General features: G+C 42.7%; 1 protein-coding gene across 5 annotated transcripts in view; it reads left to right on the top strand.

The window, feature by feature from the left end:
• The window catches only part of tbc1d4 (TBC1 domain family, member 4), a 28,400-nt gene extending 16,196 nt beyond the window's left edge, over positions 1-12,204 (top strand). For 2 of the 5 annotated variants that reach the window (XM_070975448.1, XM_070975452.1), the window contains 11 exons: positions 1,151-1,308; positions 1,983-2,177; positions 3,122-3,136; positions 3,648-3,809; positions 4,343-4,501; positions 4,721-4,821; positions 4,939-5,082; positions 6,381-6,540; positions 6,703-6,872; positions 8,453-8,629; positions 9,333-12,204. In XM_070975448.1, the coding sequence (XP_070831549.1) occupies positions 1,151-1,308; positions 1,983-2,177; positions 3,122-3,136; positions 3,648-3,809; positions 4,343-4,501; positions 4,721-4,821; positions 4,939-5,082; positions 6,381-6,540; positions 6,703-6,872; positions 8,453-8,629; positions 9,333-9,563 (1,672 nt within the window). In that variant the 3' untranslated portion in view covers positions 9,564-12,204. Of the gene's footprint in view, positions 1-1,150; positions 1,309-1,982; positions 2,188-3,121; positions 3,137-3,647; positions 3,810-4,342; positions 4,502-4,720; positions 4,822-4,938; positions 5,083-6,380; positions 6,541-6,702; positions 6,873-8,452; positions 8,630-9,332 lie in introns of all 5 variants that reach the window. The other 3 variants (XM_070975451.1, XM_070975453.1, XM_070975449.1) reach the window with 2 other exon arrangements.
• Positions 12,205-16,660: the final 4,456 nt, after the last annotated feature.

Here is a 16,660-nt window from a genome sequence, read left to right as displayed (position 1 = left end):
GGATTCATCAGGTCATTCGTGACATCTCCTCAGTACCTGACATTTCATTTTCACATTCACAAGCATTGGTGTATACTGTCTGTGTGGGTAAAATCACTCACTTGCAAGACCAGTTGTCTTAAAAACAAATTATTGGTGCCAGGATTTCAATTTACATACGTCATATAATACATTTATAACCTAGAATTTCACTGGTGCTCATAAACTGCAAATGCAGAATGCACTGATATGTAATAATCTTATGTATAACAAGACAGAAAACTACAGAAGAGAACAAGAACTGTTGCATTAAAAGTTACATTACAATATTAATGCTACGTGTATACAGAATCAAATCTAGTCGAATGCAGTGTTGCTTCAGCAGGACATCCTAACCTGCAGAAGAATAGACATTTTCTATGAATTCTGCTGTTATTGTGCTCATTATCTGTCATTGCATGGTTCATCATTATCCATGTAAAAAAGGCAGAGAGGCCAGGCTGTGCTCTTCTCTCTGTTTCACCCTCCTTTTTTGTACGTACCATGCTCATATGTTAACACAAATAGCTTCACCTTGATGACCCTCACACTTTTTCCACATATGACAGAGCTCTTTATTTTGGTTGTTCTGGTTTGGGATGGGACCTTTTTATAGATATTTGCTTCAGTATCTGCCAAGCTCACTGCATTGTCTGCATTGTTGTGTTGGCAGGTGTGAATTTCAAGGCCTGGATATCTTGACTCCATGAATGTGAAACATAAGTAACATAAGGCAGTGAGCATTTTCAGCACCTCAGCAACCAGGTTTTCTTCTCCGCTAACAAAAGCAACTTCTTTTCCAGAAAGCAAACGAACACGCATGCACCTCAGCTGTGGCTGTTTGTGTGGCTGACTGTCATTTTACATACTAATTGTGACCTACAGCACTGCCATCTGCTTTATTAACATGGATATTGGGTCAATGCCTGGAACATGTTTTTCATCAGTCATGTTTAAGGTTCACCTTGACCATTTCTCATCAGCTCAGAGAGTTCGTGATGAGAAGCCTTTGTGTACTGAAGGATGTGTGTGTGTGTGTGTTCATTTGTGAAAGCTGCTGAAAGAGTGTTGGTGTAAGATGATACCTAACTCATTTATCGGGTGTCTGTGACGCTGCTGTCTTCTCCCGTAGCAATGGAGAAGGCAGGAAGAGGACCCTATCTGGCTGCAGCAATGACTCAGTGAGCGGAGGTCTCCCCCCGACCCCACGCAGGGTCTCCTGGAGACAGAAGATCTTCCTGAGGGTCGCATCGCCCATGAACAAGCCGTCTGCATCCATGCAGCACCCAGGTCTGGTAACACAATCCACCAAGCAAGGCACAACACGATGCACAGTGGATACGCTCTGAATAATCCACAAGTGCAAGGAAAACGAGTACACAGCAGGGGGAACATTTGATTCTCGTGGAAAATTGCTATTCTTAAACTCCCGACTTTAATGCATGCATGCATGGGAAAAGCAGCGAGGCTTTAAAGGAAAGGACTTTTCCTACTTCGTCCTTGTCAGATAAACACTGATAAAGAGGCTTGTGAAAGAGATCCTCCTACCTGTTCTCATGGACTTTTTTTTTACCTTTCTTGTCTTAGTCAGAAAACTAAAAAAAAAATGGAGCTAGCAGGTTATACCAAGATCAAGGGCATTAACAGCTCATGAAATGTCTTGCTTTGTAGCTGCTAAATGCTAAATTCACCAGCTAGTTGCTGGCCAGTTAGTGTTCCAGTGAGTTTATGGGAGCCTTTTTTTTTTTTTTTGTAAAAAAGGGCTGATGAGAGCGATGACACTAAACAATACAGTAAATATGCCACAACACTGAAACAATAAGCTAAAAGAGGCTGAAAAGCTCCCCTCCCCCTTTCATAGTACACACAGTCATTAGATTCATTGTTCATATAGACAAATGTTGACTTAAAAATCTATTTTCCACATGTGCTTTCTATTGATGCATTTGAATGTTGCATTTTAGACCACTCTGATGGCAGGGAGCTCTTACCTCTCTCTCCTCGTGCCTTCAACTCAAGTCTGGATCCCTTGGGGCACCTGCTTCCACCGGGGGAGAGGCCTAAGAGGACGGGGGCTGACTACCGGGCCCTCTGGAAGACTGCCATCCACCAGCAGATACTGCTGCTGCGCATGGAAAAGGAGAACCAGAGACTGGAGGGTGAGCTGCAGTCACTACTGTGCACATTAAGAATAATAATCACCCTGGGAACAAATCCTTCGTTTGGTCACATGAATGACAAATACGAAGACCAGTCTTGTTGATTGTTGTAGATTATTCTGTTTGATGCGTTTGATGTTGAGTGTGTTTGTTCCTCTGCAGACACTAGTGGTATTTATAATTTGTCACGGCTGTTCTTGTTGAGGTCCGCTCACACTGGCTTATTATTAAGGATTTTGAGATATTTATTGCAGTGGCAACTCCACTCCGGTCCCTTTCCCTCACCTACCATGCAAGTCTTGTTGTTTCTAGCTGTCATGCCTGTTTATTTTGAGAAGTCAAATGCTGCTGTCTTTGATTTAGGTTCTGGAGCACAGCTATATTTAAAGCAAAATGTTTTGGTGTTGGGCATACACACACATATGGACACATGCAGATACACAAACACACTCGAACACTTAGAAGTTTACAGTGCATGTATGGGAAAAAACAACAGTAATAGTTAAAATAACAGGATGTAGCATTTGGAAACATCGCCCTCTAATGGCCCGGCTTATTTAGGCTGCATCCCAAAGCTTTTTTTAGCGCTCCTTTTTTCTCCTCTCCTCCCCTCATAACCACTTAACGGGAAGTTAACAGGCAAGAGGAGGAATGGAGAGGAGAAGAGGAAGTAGAGGCCCATTTGGGACAGTTAATTAGATACTTTATTATCAAGAAGGCAGCATCTTTACAGTGAAGTGGCATGAGGTAAAGCCCACCTCATGATTAAAGTCTAAGGCAGCAATGTGTGCTAGTTTTGTGCATGCCTCAAACAGTAGACCAGAAAAAAACAGCCTATAACACCTGCTGTGTGTAGCCATTTTATTAAATTATACCAACGCATCTCTTTCCCTTTGTATGTTACTATGACACCAATGCTGGTCTGAGGACCTAACTGTGAATAGCGTTTTCAATAGAAGGTAAGCGATATAAAAGGAGCCCATGGGATCACGGCGGATAGATGTTTTGCATGATTTTGGGTGTTTGTTATTGTATTCATTCAGTTCAGCTTCTTTTGTGTGCATGTTCAGGTGCTATCATGCTTTGTGCTGTTTTTGTTTCTTTTGTTCTTTGTACATCTGCCACTATCTTGATGTAGCTTCCCCATGCCTCCTGCATAATAAGAACGGATCTATGGTGTTAATGTGGGTATTGTGGCTTGTGCTTATGTGGTAGGCTTTCCGTGGTGACAGGCGAGGAAAGGTGTGAGGGACTATATCCACACTCGCTCTCAAATATGACGTCTTTTAATCGGCTTCATTGTTGTTTTACAAAAGCAAAATCAGAGGGGCTTTTTGTTTTTCTAAGCACAGCTCTCTTTTGATGGCCTTTGCCGTTGATTTCCTGGTACGACAAGCAGCGAATCGTCGTTGACAAAATGATGCTCAATATGTTCTTTCATTTCTTTTTGTTCTGGTGATTGTGTCGCAGCGAGCAGAGATGAGCTGCACATCCGCAAGATGAAGCTCAGCTACCAGGAAGTGGGCCAGTGCTCCAAAGATGCGCAGGCATTGTGGGAGAGAAAACTGACAGCCCCGGGCAGAATGACAGTCCCACAAGACAAGGAGGAGTTGTATCGTGCACTCTGCCAAGGTGAAAGATGTGTGTGTGTGTGTGTGTGTGTGTGTGTGTGTGTGTGTGTCTGTGTGTGTGTTTGCATGTATTATTCACATTGTGGGGACATAAATCTCTTTACACAGTCACATTGTGTAGAATTGTCTTCCTTAAGGGGACAAAATGCAAGTAAGTTCTTTAATTTTAAAGTGAAGACTTAGGTTAAGGTTAAAGTAAAGTCAGGTTTATGCTAAGTTAAATAGTGCTTATGGTTAAGTCTTCAGAAAATGAATATATGTCTATGTTATGTCTCCTAAAAAAGTGAGGAAAACCTAACGTGTGTGTGTGTGTGTGTGTGTGTGTGTGTGTGTGTGTGTGTGTGTGTGTGTGTGTGTGTGTGTGTGTGTGTGTGTGTGTGTGTGTGTGTGTGTGTGTGTGTGTGTGTGTGTGTGTGTGTGTGTGAACTTGAACGGAAGAACTTGAGAGAAAAGGGTTGTCAAGTCATGTATGTATGTATGATTCTTCATAAAGCAGCACACGAATGAGCGTTTGTCATCCATCTCTGTGTGCAGGTGTTCCCAAGAGCAGGCGTGGGGAGGTCTGGTTGCTCCTTTCCCATCAGCACCGGCTGCGCCACAGACTGCCCCAGCGTCAGCACGCCCCAGACACCCCCTACCATGACCTGCTCAAGCAGCTCACCGCACAGCAGCATGCCATTCTGGTGGATCTAGGTGTGCACACAGTTCTAAAAAGGGGTTCTCACTGTTATGGAGAACAAAAAAAAGCAATATGGAATTTGACTGTTTTGTATTTTAGGCATGGGAAAATGTTTCAGGATAATGCATGTTGAGAAAGTAAAATCTATCAGTATTATTAGTAGCTGTTGTTCGAGCAGTAGTTTACATGAGTAAATGTTCAGATGTAACTATTATCTCTGTGTCCCTGCTCAGGCCGGACCTTTCCCACCCACCAGTACTTCTCAGCTCAGCTGGGTGCAGGGCAGCTTTCTCTATACAACCTCCTGAAAGCCTATTCTCTGCTGGATACAGAGGTACATTCCACTATCCTGTTCCCTCTCCCCACAATGCATCACTGTAAGTAAAGCCATAGTGTGGTAATGTCATGGAATTGCTACATATTGTGTGCTCTGTTTTTTTGTGTAACACAGGTTGGCTACTGCCAGGGCATCAGCTTTGTGGCTGGAGTGTTGCTGTTGCACATGAGTGAAGAACAGGCCTTTGACATGCTTAAGTTCCTCATGTATGACCTGGGCATCAGGCAGCAGTACAGACCTGACATGGTCTCTCTGCAGGTCAGTACATGAACGTGTCAATGGACCACGAGAGCGTGAATTTGACAGATCTCGTTACCTTACAACATTTTAGCTACGTTTAATTTGTGCAAGATAACTTAAGGTTCAACCATCAGACATGATGAAAGGTCAAATTAGAACCAAATTACAGCTTTTATAAAGTGATGTTCACCTGTATGGGGGGAAAAAAAATTCCATTAAAGCATTAAAGCCACTATGAATAGAATTGGTGCTCTGGTGCTCCCACTGGTAGTGTCAGAAAAGACAGCAGTGCATACCAGTACTCCACTACACGTCCCAAACACGTCTGACCACAGGACAGTGAGATACTGACATTAAACAGCAACACATGGACTTTTTTTGGTTTCTCTCATTTCTCTCTTCGGCTCAAAGTGCATTCTAGCTCAGACTAATAAAAGCTTTCATCACATAAAGACTGTACACATAGTGGCATTAAACTTAAAATGTTATATCCTGTGATATATTATAGTATACATACGTATGTTTCCAACCTATTAGAAACAGTCCGTTCATGTTTTAGGTGTCACCTGCCTCCTGCGAGAGGCCTTGTGTGGTTTCGCAGTTAGCAACAGCAAACAGTAGTCAAGTGTCTCCACCTCTGATTCAGACCACACCTGCATGCCTGCTCTGTTAGCTTCAGTTAAACATCAGCTGACCTCACTGGAGTAAAGCATCAGCAGGCGTGGTAATGTTTAATCTGCATCAGGTAACCATTTAGCCGAGCAGTGTCCTGTTGGCTCTCTCTACGCTGCAGTTCTGTTCTTTTTGGACTTATCCAAAGGTTGTAAAGACAAGGGGGGGTTGTGCCGTTTTTTCTGTGTACGAGGAGGTAAAGGTACTTGTCTTGTTTGTAACGGTCAGGAAATTGTAAGACTGATAACAGTCTAATTTTAGCTTGAGCTAACTTCTGCTTCTCTTTTCTGTCTGCTGTGGATGTCACTGTAGCACTTGTCAGGATCACTGTTATACACTGTTCTGGAGTTAGCACTGCTCGACAAATGCTTGGCCATGATGCATGCCTCAGCAGGTTTCTAAAACAACACTGGTAATACTTACAGAGCTCCCTGCTTGGGTAAAGGTTCATTTGCCAGTTAGTATTTCTTAGATTACCCTGTGATACTCTGTCACCTGCAGATCCAGACATACCAGTTTGTTGTGACACAGCATGTTTTGACCTGTGTGTGTGAGTGTGTGTCTGTGTATCTGTGTGTGTGTGTGTGTACACTATCCTTTTGAATGTGTCTGTTTATGTCTATGCACACTGTCTGTCGTCCCAGATTCAGATGTACCAGCTCTCCAGACTGTTGCACGACTACCACCGCGAGCTGTACAATCACTTCGAGGAGCACGAGATCTGCCCGAGCCTCTACGCAGCGCCGTGGTTCCTCACTCTCTTCGCCTCACAGTTCCCTCTCAGCTTCGTGTCCCGCATCTTTGGTATATTTTTAGAATAACTGCTGTTTGCACACACACGTATCTGCTTATCAGCACAATGTATATTCTTAAGAGGATGCCATTGAAATGGCTTTGTGGTAATTACAGCTTGAAGGAAAGTGTTTAAAACATTGGTGTTTCTATTGCTCTGCTTGTGTTTTTCAGATTTTGTATTTGTCCAAGGGACTGGGGTGATTTTTAAAGTGGCCCTCTGTCTGCTGGGCAGCCATGAGGGGGAGATAGTGGAGTGTGACAGCTTTGAGAGCATTGTGGACTATCTGAAGACAACACTTCCCGCCCTCACTCACACACAGATGGAGCAGACCATTGCAAAGGTACAGAGTGGAAAGTGGAAATAGTGTGAAATACACTCCCAAGTTTCCAGATAATTAAGCACAGTGACACGTGTAAAACTTAATGTGCGTGAGTGGCCACACAGCCCTCGCTTTGTTGTACTGATGAGATAAAAACTTCCTGATACTTTTGATAGTGGGAAATGTGTTTAGAATTGGCACATTGTTAACGATCCAGTATTCATACTTAACGCAATGCAACAATACACGAATTCCTCTTGTACTTGAATTAAACTGAGTTGATTTTAGGACTAAGCTGCAAACCTGGTTAAGCCTCCTCAGTTCCTCCACATGATCCTGATACGATTTTTAATGCCTGTGCTTCATCTGCAGGTTTTTCATCCATTAAGCACCCCTCCAGCAAATCATTTTGTCTAAGACCCGTAAGCCAAAGTGAGGTTTACAGTAAACTACTCAGTTTAAACCCGAGCTCACATTTTAAATATGTCATTTATATCAGATTAAAATGGAAAAATGCAAAAATCTGTGAAGCAGTGCTGTGGCATAATGTTGGTGATCCCAGTGACTTGAATAGCTATAGTCTGATTTCAAAATTGTCCTGCTTAGCAAAATCCTGGAGTTCCTAGTGAACTCTCAAATGTGACTATTTCTAGAGGCAAAAAACATATGACAGCCTTACAACACTGTCATTGTTAGGACTGGATGAACAGGCCATTTACTGTACGACTAACTACGTTGGTATAGGGGTCCCACAAGGGTCTATTCTCTGTCCTCTTGTTTTTGTGATGTAAAAGAATTGTAAGGTTAAACTTTGTTTCATTTGGTTGCAATCTGCAACCTTACCACTAGATGTCACTAAATTCTGCTACACATTGGTCTTTTAAGACCCACACGGAACAGAAACTGAAGGTCAATATTGGATTTTTGTATAGAAACAAAACATGCGTCTTGTTTGCTGATCAGAATGCCATTTAACAATCAACAACTATGTCTGCTCTTCATCATGGGATTGAGAATGTGCATGTCTCTCCCTGCACCTTAAAGCCTCTTGACTCCAGTGCACTGCACTTTATCACAGCTGATACATTCCTCACCATTGCATTTTTAATTAAAAGGTGGGATGGTCCTCCTTAACAGGCAGAAGGGTGTTGGATTGTATGTTATTTATCTACACAACTCCACTACAAAACCCATCCTTGCCTCTGCTGTCATATGAGCGTAGCACTGACGATGTTAGTTCACAAGATAATTCAACATTAGCTGTATCGCATGTTCAAACTGAGCTCTGGAGAACTGGTTTTAAATACTTCCCTCCCTTCACCTCTCATAAAATGACATTTTGATATAATGTGTTTTTACAGTATATAGAAGAAGCTCATCCACAAGTCCATTTGTTCCTACTGGAGGTGTTCATTTTCTTAATTTGGTTTTGTGTTTTTGTGGGATTGGCTGACAATGAGAATATACAATATAACTGACTGTCCTTTACACTCTATGTAGCCTACATTTGTTGGGCCTGACTATTAGGTTTTGTAACAACATTGATATACTATAATGACAGTTGATAGCATCCGTCTCACTGTGAACCTTTTGATTGCCAGGTAATGGAGATGGACATCTCCAAGCAGCTGCATGCATACGAGGTGGAGTACCATGTCCTGCAGGATGAGATGTTAGATGTTGGGCCGCTGCCTGATGACTCTGACCGGCTGGACAAATTAGAAAAGACGAATGGGCAGTTGAAGAAACAGAACATGGACCTGCTGGAAAAACTTCAGGTATGGGAGAGAGGAGTCACACTTAGATCTGGACCTACAACAAGAGCACTTTCCTCACTTGGTACCTTTCATCTACATTGGTGGGAAGGATTTTACGAAACAGCATAAAATTCCTTTAAAATTGAATTTCCTTCTTTTGATGGAGTGGTGGATGGCGCTGTCATATGAGAGATCAACAGAAGTTGCCACTGGTAGTGTCCCAGACTACCCATAGATGGCACTAAAACACAAGTTAAAAACACAATGAAAATAATAGCAAGACAAAGGAACTGAACACTATATGTTCTCCAAATACTCCTCACATTTCCAGCAGTAGTTTGTGAATTTGTGCAGCAGGACTGCTAAATTCACACCTGATGGTTTGTATTAATGAGGGTAAAAGAGGTATTGAGATGCTCTCACATCTGATGTGACAAAGAAAAATTAGATGACACTTAGACCTACGGTGTTAGATAACTGTTACTACAACATTTCACAAGTAATTTACACTTGTGAAATGTTGATTCTGTATGAACCACAGTCATATCTGATCACACTTTTTATGAGCTTTTGCGCTATAGTCCTGTTAAAAAGTCACTGTAGTGCTGACTTCAAGTTGAGTTCTGAGAATCTGTAGCATCTGCTTTTTGTTTACCCTCCATCCAAATGGGTGCTTTTGCCTCATACCCTTTATTTACTGAGGTGCAATGTCCGTGTCCTCCAGGCTGCACGACAGAAGATTCAGACGCTGGAGACAAGCGTAGAGAACTTCCTTTCTCGGGAGAGCAAAATGAAGCACATGATTCGCTCTCTGGAGCAGGAGAGGGCAGCTTACCAGAAGACCATTGAACGCATGCGCTCATGCCTTCCCCCTGACGCCCTGACAGATGTGGAGATGACCCAGATCAAAACAGGACCCAACGGGAAAGCCAAAACTGCAGCCAAGAAGCCCTGATGGCAACCAGGGGGCTGGCTGCTCAGGGCAGACATGCAGGCAGGCTCTGAAGTGAACAAATGGAGACTGCTGTAGTGGAAGGTTGATGAGATCCACAGCTATTGTTGTACCACTGCACAAGAGTGGCAGTGTTTTTTCAATGTTTGATGTCTAGACTTGAGACACGCAGACTGTATAGGAAGTATCTACATGACATTTGTCAGCATATAATAGAGTGGTGGGAGGATGGTTTCAGTTATATTAGCAACAGACTATTCCGTCAGTGCGTCGACGCTGCTGCTGCTCTGTCTCATCTGTTTCACTGCCAGTTTGAAGGTGAGACCAAGATGCACAACATCCTTCCCTTTTCAGATCTTTTTGGTAATCACAGGGGAATTTTCTAGATTGACACGAGTGAGAAATGTGTCTGCCGCTGCAAATCTTTTTGAGCACTGCCTTGATGTATTTACTACCAGTCTCAGTAGCACCACAAAAGCATTGAACAGAAGGTGCCTGTTGGCAAACAATCCTTTGGACCTCAGGTTCAACTTATAGCCATTACCAGTGTGTGTGATCCTGGAGCTGAAACCCCATTGTTTTTGTTGTTTTGAACTTTCTGCAAGTGGTGGAAACTCGGCCTCAGAGTAACCATGCTGCTTTGTTGTTTCCTTTTATTCACTTGAATTTTTTTGTGAATGTAACTTCCCTCCAAAGATCATTGTGATAACATTCTGTTTTTCACACCAGAAACATCCGGTTACACATCTTCCATGTTAGGCTTTAAATTTCAGCAGGCATACAGTAGCTTGTTTCTTATCCCTCAGCACAGCACCACTGCCTTCACGTGAGAGATCTTTAAGCAATTGCACTTGCTGCTTTTAAGGAGGAAGTATTTCTTCCAAAGCTCAGGCAGGATGTGAGGTTGTCTGTCTTCTCAGTTTCCTGTGTGACTGACCGCGGAGTCGCCTCGTTTTAGCACCACACTCAGACACTGAAGCAGAGTTCACGCTCCCCAGGAGGCACCGAAAAACAGACTAATGTGGAGGAGTACTCTGAATGTACAGCACGTGCTTCTGTTGTAAAAGTCTGTGTGACATTTTTGTTTTTGTCAGCTCAAGATTTGACAAATCAAGCAATATCTTCTCTTCCTATAGTTCTTGAAGGTGGGACTACAAAGAGCTGGTGTTGTTTGGCTCAAGATTGAAAAGCAACATATATCTGCAGTGGCATTGCTGTTGGTCACACTGTCAGGTTTATGTTTGCAGTGGAAGTCATGTGTTTAGGTGAGTAGAGAGAGTGCAAAAGAAAGAAAGGAGAGGAACTTGAGGTAAAATCAGTTTCTTTTTGCGTGGGGTCTCTCCTGATACTGGGTAATGGAGACAGTATTTGTACACACACACTCACATACACACAAGCTGTGCAGTGAACTGGCTGACTGCATGGGCAGACAGTTCAAATGAGTTGAAAGAGTGTCCCTGGCCTAGGCGTCCTCCGTTTTGTTTTATCCCACCTCCATGTCTGACTCACCATCGGCAGTTCTGATTGAAAGCAAAACAGTCCTGGGCTTGACTTCGCTCTCATAAAGCACCCTTACATTAAAAACCAAGGTGATGTCTATCAGGAAAAAAGTACTTGCTAAACGTGTCTATCAGTCTTCCTGTCCTTGGTGACAAGTTGTTTTGACACATTTGTGTCTGTGTCAGTGTAAAGTTTTTATTCTCAAACTTCAGTCCGAGCTGACATATCCTTTCATATACAGTGCAGTATGTTTATGTTTAGCAATCCTGTGTATTTGCATGTGCCCAGAGCACTTGCCTACTTTTGCTAAGTTACAGGAGATACAGTAGTTCACATGAAGTTTGATAGGTTGATAAATCCACCCTGGCATTCCCTGTCATGGCAAAATGTTCTTGTGGTGATTGAGGGGACGTTTTAAAGGTTTGCCCCCAGCTTCTCAGAAATAATAGAGAAATAGTCACCTCTGAACAGCAGGGACTCTCTCAACAGTTCAGAAAGTGAAACATATCAAAACACTCATTCTGGAAGGATACATAGGATGGAGCCCTGCACAGCTTTTCTGCCTCCTTTTGCCTCTTTTGCTGATCTATAGTGTTTGCGCATCATATAAATTGAACCATTGAACCAAAGATGTGGTTGTTTTTCAAAAAACGAATGATTGCAAAATGAATGAGTTCATCCAAAATGCTGTGATGTATTGTATGTTAAATGTGATAACTTTATTGTCACTACACCTTTTCAGCATTCTTCAGGTTTGTACTAAGACAAAAGCTTGAAAAGATACCAAATATTGGCAGTAAAAACTTGGAAAAAAAAAAAAAGTAAAAAAAAAGACCATTGGACTTGTTTACTTGTTGCTCTCATGTTATTCCTTTGTGCCAAACGTTAATGACGGCCTTCTCCATTAATCGGAGATATGAGACCATTTTGTCAATATCTAATGTTGAGCACATCCTCGTGGTCAGCGAAGGGTCTGTATTTTACATCAGGTGCTCCGAGTTCTGACTACTAAATAGTGCTTGTATCACTGTGTTTTAAGGAAAAACATTTAATAATACACGGATTGTTTTTCTGTCAACATGAGGGCTACATAAAAGCAAAGGAACTGTCATGAATTCTTCAATAAACTTCACCTTGCCTTGTTTTCTGTCTATTCACGTCCAAATGTCTTTCCTGCACCGTAAGCTCGCTTAAAGAAATCATGTTCCTTTACTGCTCTACAAGGTAGCACTTCAAGTGCAGGACGGAGCCTCAAGCTGAAGTGGTGTGTGTGTGTGTGTGTGTGTGTGTGTGTGTGTGTGTGTGTGTGTGTGTGTGTGTGTGTGTGTGTGTGTGTGTGTGTGTGTGTGTGTGTGTGTGTGTGTGTGTGTGTGTGTGTGTATAGACGTATTATTGCGTAAAAGGCCAAGGTAGACTTCGACAGTTTTAGAGAGTCTATTTAAAGGCCTTTCAAGAGTTGTACTTTTGTTCGCGCCTTGGGCAAAGAGAACTACAGGTCTCCAGTGGGAAAAAAACATCCTCTGTGAAATTGTACTTTTTACAATGTATCTGAAACAGCCAAATGTACATTTCTGTATTAGTCATGTTGTGTTGAGTTAAATCTTCACACGCTTGAGTTCAGTTCAGGTCATTGAAGTGAATGACGATATCAGTGTTGCCCAGTGCTAAGGTGCTTTGATGAAACCACTTTGATGTAAATCTGTGATTGTCATCACATGCTGTCATGCGATAGAGAATGTGTGAAAATGAGTTATGCTAAAAGTAATGGTTAAATGGTTCTAAGTAAGGTAAAAGTGTAAGATAAACTTTTGAAATAGCTAACGGTAAATGGATAAACAATTGAAGTAGTTAGCGAACATTAACAGTAATGGATAAATAGTGAAAAAGCTAAACGTAAGGGATAAATGGTAAAAATAAATTCACGGAGAAGTAGTTAGCGAAAAAGTGTTGGATAAACGTACACAGTTGAAATAGCTAATGTTCAAAGTAATGAATGGTGAAAAAGCTAAAAGTAATTGGTTAATAGTTCAAATAGAAAAAACTAATGGATAAACAGTTGAAATACTTATACTATACTTATACTAACAGTACTGCTTGAACAAATACAATCGATAGCTAAAAGTAATCTAAAAGGATAAATGGCTAACGTTAAAAGCAATGTGTAATGATGACGAACCTTAAACTAATGGATAAATGGTTAAAATAGGCCTTGTTTACATGGAAAAAAGTAATGGGGATGGAAGAAATTTGGATAAACTGTTGAAATAGCTAACAGTAAATGGATAAACAATTGAAATCAAATTCAAAGTGATGGATAGTTAGGGAGCAAGCTAAAATAAACTGTTGAAATAGAGAAAGGTAATGATAAACAGTATTACATAAACTGTTGAAACTATTGTTAGCTAACATTAAAAGTACTGGGTAATCTTGACGAAGGTTAAAGTTAAGATAAATGCTTAAAATAACTTAAATCAACTATGTGCCAAAAGCGGTTGAAATGGGCCATATAATATGAATGCTAACCTTCACTAAGCTGTCTATATGAACATTTCCAGTTTTAAGAAAAAATATTGCAACACTATCCACTTTAACATAATCTATAATGTAACAGTTACCCAAAAAAAATCAATTGAACTCTTTGGGAATATATCAGGTGGTGTTATGGTGGCATTGAGTTCATCTGACAGGGCTTTAGGGGTCTACTCAACAAAGAGGTTGGGAAACATTGATGTAGTAGCCTTCTGAGCCCTTTGTTCAATCTGTAGTCTGAATATGAACAACAGTTTGAGCCCAGCAAGAGCTCCATCAGCCAAGGAGGGGCTTTGAAAGATAGCAGCCATAAGACCAGCCATTGTTTTCCTAGGAGGGTCTTACCCAGAAAGGACTGTTGAGTGTTGCTCTGATCAGCCTCTGCCAAGCCTGGAGCTTGTCACACATAAGACACACAAATGCCGCCAAACAGGAGCCTATCGCACACTAAACAAAAGGGGCCACATTCCTTACGTATTCCCACACGAGGTTACATCCTGCAGCAGGGGAAGAGTGGGATGCTGGGAATCCACTGGGGATCGGCTGAGAACGACACTTCCTCTGCTGAAGGCCTTATCAGCTCTGTTTGTGTTTTTTTTTTCTCTCTGTCTTCACTATCTTCATCTTTCAATCCATCTCTACCTCCCACTCCCAGCTTCCCGCTCTCCTCGTCCCTCCCATTGGATTTATGAGGCTTGATCTGAAGCTCTAATATTTACTGTGTTGTGGAGCTTACAGAAGAAAATGCAGCAATGCAGATGTCCAGACAGGTATTTCAGTGAATGACAGACTGAAAACACAAGATGACAAGCATCGGTACTCAAACTGAAAGAACCAGCAGTCAGTGGTTTACACAGGACTGTTGTTCTCAGGCAGCTCTCTATAAGATATTTGCCTATGTGTGTATATGTCTATGTCTGTGTGTGTGTGTGTGTGTGTGTGTGTGTCTTAAGGGCATTAGAGCACGGTCTTGGCAGAAAGGGAAGAGTGAGCTGACAGTGTGAGCTGGTTGCAATGAAGGAGTGAAGGGGTAGAAGAGGGATCGTGAAGGAGGAGGAGGAGGGAGAAGGTTAGAAAGGGTCCTCCTGCCTTATATGGGAATTCATACTGCTCTGCTTGCGGCGCAGTCTAAAAGCTGGAGTTGTTTCAGTAGAAAACACTGGGCTACTGCCTTCAGTACAAAGTATTACAGGTCATGGAATATATGCAACAGCTCAGTTGTTACTTTGCAGCACGATCATATGCAATTCAAATCAATATTGTGGTTCGAAGGCAAAAACACAAACATTACACAATTGCAGAAATATAGCAGCGCTGTACAGTAAATGGGCTCATAAGGGTGACGGTTTGTAGGTGGAGAGGGAGAACAGCTGGAGGGGTGGGAGAGAGACTCAGGTGGGCTCAGTCTAGTCCAGAGAGAGGAGTTGGCTCCCCTGAGGCCAGGAACACACACACACACACACACACACACACACACACACACACACACACGCACACACATTTCACCGTCTCTCATAGTTTAGCTGTGCCTTGATTTCGCTATGCATCTTTCCCCCTCATCCCCCCTACTCTGCAGATACACCGGCTGTTCCGGCTCTTTCAAATCACCTTCCTTGTCTCTTCCCTCTCTGTAGCTATGAAATAAACTCTTCACTATAGCAGCCTTGGATTCCAATCAGCTATCCACACGGCACAGGCATGCAAAAGCGTGCACCTAGACACACAACACCAGCACGCTGACATGTTTTAGTTAGCACGATGACAGATTTGCTTCCTACAGAGTGCTTTTCTCTCTCTGTACCTGTCATGGATGTAGCTGCCAGAGGGGCTTATGGTAAATGGCCAGAGCCAGGAAGGAACAGGGAATTGGGCAATAATGAAGGCACAGAAGAAACACAGAACTAAACACGCACACACACGCACAAGCACACACACACACACACACACACACACACACACACACACACACACACACACACACACACACACACACACACACACACTCTCTCTCTCACTCTCTTCCTATTCCCATGACTATTCCAGTCCATTCCTTTGGTTCCTGAGAGCAGGTAGATCCACGAACAGTGCCTGGAGAATCTTGTGATTAATGAGACGCTTGTCATGTCTAAACCCTCTTCATCTTTTTCCTGACGAGAGTCACTCTTCCTCTCTTCACCTCCTCCCCCAGCGGTCTGGCAGGCACACTGCTCAAAATTCCCCCAGGGCCAGCTGCAGCACATGTTGGGAGTATTGCCCGGCTTACCTGATCCAATGCTTCATTCATCTGTGCAGCCTCTGGAGGCCTGCAAAACACACTCAGTATCCTTAGACGTACACACATGTGGGGATTACAACTATATATGTATGTACACACACATGCACTTTAAACTGCCACAGACATACTGCCCTAAACCTCTATTCCCTCGGGTCTCTGTGCTCGATGGCCGTGCTTGTAGACATTTCGGGCAGGGCTGGCGCACACATAGTGACGCTTTTCAAAACAAGGCTAAAAATGATGAGGCGAGGCTCAAACACCGTAAGTAACAAGAGTATCTTATTGAGGCCATTCTCCACCTGGAGATCCCCAAGAAATGTGACTGAAGTCCCAGGTGACTGCAACAATCAGAGTAGAGACTTTGCGCCTGAGCCCCTTCTAATCACATTATCCACTGGCTCTGCCTGGCCCACATCACCTCAGCAATGATTAAGACAAACACAGGCAAGAGAGGAGGAGAAAGAGACAGTGAGAGACACAAAGAGAGTGCTGGCAGGCTAGAAGGAGGGGGTGGTCAGACAGACAAGGAGTGAGTCAGACAGGCAGATATCCTCCTACATGTAGGTCTGTCCAATAAAAGTGCAAATAATATGTAAAGATCAAGTCCAGCATAGACAGTCTTTGAGCTGACTTTATCTGACTGTGTGTTCTGGGTTAAGCCCTGTCAGACCTGGACGAATGATGTCAGTGATAGGGGACTCTGGGTGGGTGAGGTGAGGCTGGAGAAGCACATTTGACATCATTCAATGCGTGTATGTGCATCCTTTTCATGAGGCCACCAAGGGCATAAACACAA

The sequence above is a fragment of the Chaetodon trifascialis genome, chromosome 12, assembly GCF_039877785.1.
Source record: "Chaetodon trifascialis isolate fChaTrf1 chromosome 12, fChaTrf1.hap1, whole genome shotgun sequence".
Classification (NCBI taxonomy): Eukaryota; Metazoa; Chordata; class Actinopteri; order Chaetodontiformes; family Chaetodontidae; genus Chaetodon; species Chaetodon trifascialis.
The sequence above is the reverse complement of the archived record's forward strand: the minus strand, read 5'-3'. Positions and strand labels throughout refer to the sequence as shown.